Source organism: Eucyclogobius newberryi, unplaced genomic scaffold (assembly GCF_026437365.1).
Source record: "Eucyclogobius newberryi isolate DKJ021-1_F unplaced genomic scaffold, fEucNew1.0.hap1 SCAF_4, whole genome shotgun sequence".
NCBI classification, from domain to species: domain Eukaryota; kingdom Metazoa; phylum Chordata; class Actinopteri; order Gobiiformes; family Gobiidae; genus Eucyclogobius; species Eucyclogobius newberryi.
Window position 1 is genome coordinate 38,584,245 of NW_027316056.1, and position 4,864 is coordinate 38,589,108.

The window sequence follows — 4,864 nt, forward strand, 5'->3', positions numbered from 1 at the left end:
AACAGGAGAGTAACAGAAGAGTAACAAGGGAGTAACAGGAGAGTAACAGAAGAGTAACAAGGGAGTAACAGGAGAGTAACAGAAGAGTAACAGGAGAGTAACAGAAGAGTAACAAGAGAGTAACAAGAGAGTAACAAGAGAGTAACAAGAGTAACAGGAGAGTAACAGGAGAGTAACAAGAGAGTAACAAGAGAGTAACAGAAGAGTAACAAGGGAGTAACAGGAGAGTAACAGGAGAGTAACAGGAGAGTAACAGAAGAGTAACAAGGGAGTAACAGGAGAGTAACAGAAGAGTAACAAGGGAGTAACAGGAGAGTAACAGAAGAGTAACAGGAGAGTAACAGAAGAGTAACAAGAGAGTAACAAGAGAGTAACAAGAGAGTAACAAGAGTAACAGGAGAGTAACAGGAGAGTAACAAGAGAGTAACAAGAGAGTAACAGAAGAGTAACAAGGGAGTAACAGGAGAGTAACAGAAGAGTAACAGGAGAGTAACAAGAGAGTAACAAGAGAGTAACAGGAGAGTAGCAGGTGTTACGCGGTCCAGCTCTTGTTGATGTCCACCAGCTCCATGCCGTCGCAGTAGGATCGCGGCCGTGACACCCTCACCTGTCGGGGGGCGACAGGAGACAGTCATGTGCATGTGTAGGACAGGGGAAGACAGGGGCGGTTGTGGCCCCCCCTGGTGGCAGAAGAGTGGCACTGCATCATCTACTGGCTGTATAAACTAAGGCTAAAACAGTACTTAGTGTTTATATATATAGTGTCCCAAATACCAGTCAAAAGTACCGACACTTTATTCTTAATGTTTACTACATTCTGGATTCTAGATACAAACTGAAGACACCAAATACATGAAGCAATCTGAGAGGAAAAAGTCTAAATAAGTACATATTTAGTAATATTTTAGGTTCTGTAGCCACTCTCTGCCTTGTTGACTGGTACGAGTACAAATATGTGCCTTTAAAGGAGACATGTTTAACCTTCACTCAGCGTCCTGTTGTGACTGATTCTTGCATGTTTGAGTTAATCCTGTTTAGTCCTGCAACTGAGGCTCGAGTGCACAGAAAGTTCTGTTTTCACCTACCCCCTATCCCCGCCCACATCACTGTTCATGGTTGTGATTATTCGACTAATGAAGTGAAACATGTTGAGTTTTAACAGGTCAGGCAGCCACTTTTCAAAAATAAACACATTACAGTGACATGTCAGTGTGAAGGGGCGGGGCTTATCGAACAGGAAGTGGATGGACCTGTTTCTCTTACTAAGCGGTTTCAGATCAATATTAAAGTTTACAATGAACGAAATGTGAAACGATGATCGACTTGTAGATCATTCCTAAGCACCTGGGTAAAAGCGCGGTACGTCTCCTTTAAACGCTCTACACAAGGTCTAATGTAGGGGCCGGAGGGACACTGAGGGACACTGACCACAGGGGCCGGCTGCCTGGAGAGCTGCTGCAGCAGGGGGAAGGGGCTCCACTGGATGGGCTCCACGGGCCAGCTGCACACCGACAGGTCACTGGCCTTCCCCGAGTCCAGGACGCCATCCGCCAGGCTCAGGTCGCTGCCCCGCCACGCGTACTGGGAACTGCACCGGCCAAACACCGGCCAAACACCGTTAGCTCAGAGGTTCTGTTCACGCAAGAGTCAGTCCTGTGAAACGAATTTTGAGCAGCTTGAATGAACGAAAACCTTTATTACGCCGAGGAGAGCGCATACGATCCCTGAACAAAGGCCAGGGACAGTCCATGTGTCAGAATACTAGGTTTACTGAATACTTCTCTTAAAAAGCCTCCGTTGGCCTCCACTCGAGTATTGTGCTGTATTTAGACCGCAAAAGACTGTGTCTCCCCAGAGTATTTGTCGGCCAAAAACGAGATGCTGCCCGTTTGTTACGTGTTGAAATCTCGCTTCTTTGTCTTTGTTTTGCAGAGAGAATGCTCCGCCCCAGCGCCAAATGCAGAAACGTTAAAATACTTGCAATAAAAGGTTTGTAAAACCGTCTCAGTATTGCACTGGCACATTTAAAAGTACACAATTTTACTTAAAAACACAAACGTTGCTGGGTTTTGGCAATCTAAGCAGTAGTGTTAGTGTGCGAGTTCAGTTTGTTCTGTTATTGTGCTGAGGTACTTGAAGTTCGGCACAAATTCGATGGGCGTATTGTCCAGCTCTGCAGAGAAGTCCTCTGTCCACTCCTGCGCTGTTGTCCCTGCAGCACGTTTATCATAGCTTTATGCACAGAAAGACAAATCCCGTGGTTATGGAACAGATGTCAGTGTGTTCTGTATTGAAGCCACTCTGAGGGCTGAACTGGTGAGGGTGCCGTACGTGTTCTCTCCAGTGTTTCCAGCAGGGGGCACCAGTCACTCCAGACAAACGTTCTCAGGGAAAATAAAAGCCAACAAGCTGAAACTTTATAACTCTCACTTACAGCGTAAACTCTGCAGATGTGAGTGTGCGACTCACACTGGTTTGTGCGTCTCACACTGGTTTGTGCGACTCACACTGGTTTGTGCGTCTCACACTGGTTTGTGCGACTCACACTGGTTTGTGCGTATCACACTGGTTTGTGCGTCTCACACTGGTTTGTGCGTCTCACACTGGTTTGTGCGACTCACACTGGTTTGTGCGACTCACACTGGTTTGTGCGTCTCACACTGGTTTGTGCGACTCACACTGGTTTGTGCGTCTCACACTGGTTTGTGCGACTCACACTGGTTTGTGCGTCTCACACTGGTTTGTGCGACTCACACTGGTTTGTGCGTCTCACACTGGTTTGTGCGTCTCACACTGGTTTGTGCGTCTCACACTGGTTTGTGCGTCTCACACTGGTTTGTGCGTCTCACACTGGTTTGTGCGACTCACACTGGTTTGTGCGTCTCACACTGGTTTGTGCGACTCACACTGGTTTGTGCGTCTCACACTGGTTTGTGCGTCTCACACTGGTTTGTGCAACTCACACTGGTTTGTGCGTCTCACACTGGTTTGTGCGTCTCACACTGGTTTGTGCTTCTCATACTGGTTTGTGCGTCTCACACTGGTTTGTGCTTCTCATACTGGTTTGTGCGTCTCACACTGGTTTGTGCGTCTCACACTGGTTTGTGCTTCTCATACTGGTTTGTGCGTCTCACACTGGTTTGTGCGTCTCACACTGGTTTGTGCGTCTCACACTGGTTTGTGCGTCTCACACTGGTTTGTGCGTCTCACACTGGTTTGTGCGTCTCACACTGGTTTGTGCTTCTCATACTGGTTTGTGCGTCTCACACTGGTTTGTGCGTCTCACACTGGTTTGTGCAGACGTGAGTGTGCGTCTCACACTGGTTTGTGCGTCTCACACTGGTTTGTGCGTCTCACACTGGTTTGTGCAGACGTGAGTGTGCGTCTCACACTGGTTTGTGCGTCTCACACTGGTTTGTGCGTCTCACACTGGTTTGTGCAGACGTGAGTGTGCGTCTCACACTGGTTTGTGCGTCTCACACTGGTTTGTGCGTCTCACACTGGTTTGTGCAGACGTGAGTGTGCGTCTCACACTGGTTTGTGCGTCTCACACTGGTTTGTGCAGACGTGAGTGTGCGACTCACAAACACCGGGCCGGTCCTGACACTGACCTGTGCGGGTAGATGGTGCGGATGCGGGTCCCCGGGCTCGGGCAGGTGGAGGGCAGGGACAAGCTGTCGTCGTGGTAACAGCAAGGCCTCTCCAGCGCCCTCAGGTGGAGGATCTCGGTGGAGCGGGTGAAGGCAGGGTTATCCAGAGAGTCTGCCGAGCCGGCCCCCGAGCGCAGCCAGATGCGGCCAGACAGCTCGTCGAAGTGGTTGAACCTGCGGTAACTTAGCAACGCACAAGGTCAGAGTCTGTAACTTAGCAACGCACAAGGTCATGGTCTGTTCCACTGGTCACAGTGTCAGACTTCTGTCGACGCATCGTTTGGTTTTTCACAATCAAGACGATCCTTCCAAAAGTCATTTTCAATCTGAGGAGCTGTAAATCTTGTGGACATATTAAGCCTATTTTTTATTTTTTTCCCTAAAGTAAATTTAAATGTTTTTTCTTAATGCGATGCCCTTTTTGGATGTTGTATGTGTTTTATCGTTGTTCATTGACGATGGCAATAAATCTTTTCTGATCCTCATAAGCCCCGCCCTCAGGGTGGAGTTTCACCTGACACTAACCTGCCGTTCTTTGCCTCTTGGACCTGTTTTGGGACGTTACAGTCTCATTGAACTCCTGCCTTCTCTTTGATTGATTGGCTTGTTCTCTCTCTTCATTCATGTGAAAAGACGCAGCTTCAAACAGACAAAATAAAACCATAAATTGCTCTTTTCTCTGCTTCAAATGAGCCGTTTGCAGCTTCAAGGTGAATGAGGTTTGAACCTGATGATTAGAACGTGTGTAAATGAATAAATGCAGATGGAGTCGTTTAAAGCTGTCGTGTGGAACATTCAGGGCAAAGCAACAACACGGAGAATTTTATGATTATACTTTCACAACACGGTTACTACAGTACTTATACCCTTCACGCGCCCCGCCCCTCCACAGAACCATGAGCGCTTGACCCTTCACGTGCCCCGCCCCTCCACAGAACCACGAGCGCTTGACCCTTCACGTGCCCCGCCCCTCCACAGAACCATGAGCGCTTGACCCTTCACGTGCCCCGCCCCTCCACAGAACCATGAGCGATTGACCCTTCACGTGCCCCGCCCCTCCACAGAACCACGAGCGCTTGACCCTTCACGTGCCCCGCCCCTCCACAGAACCATGAGCGATTGACCCTTCACGTGCCCCGCCCCTCCACAGAACCATGAGCGCTTGACCCTTCACGTGCCCCGCCCCTCCACAGAACCACGAGTGCTTGACCCTT

At 49.1% G+C, this 4,864-nt stretch overlaps 1 protein-coding gene across 1 annotated transcript in view; it reads right to left on the reverse strand.

Moving 5' to 3' along the window:
- Positions 1-203: 203 nt before the first annotated feature.
- The window catches only part of LOC140378034 (uncharacterized), an 11,852-nt gene continuing 7,191 nt past the window's right edge, over positions 204-4,864 (reverse strand). The window contains exons 6-8 of the mRNA XM_072463664.1: positions 3,612-3,833; positions 1,429-1,588; positions 204-607 (exon numbers count right to left, since the gene is read on the reverse strand). Coding sequence (XP_072319765.1) covers positions 533-607; positions 1,429-1,588; positions 3,612-3,833 — 457 coding nt within the window. The 3' untranslated portion in view covers positions 204-532. The remainder of the gene's footprint in view (positions 608-1,428; positions 1,589-3,611; positions 3,834-4,864) is intronic.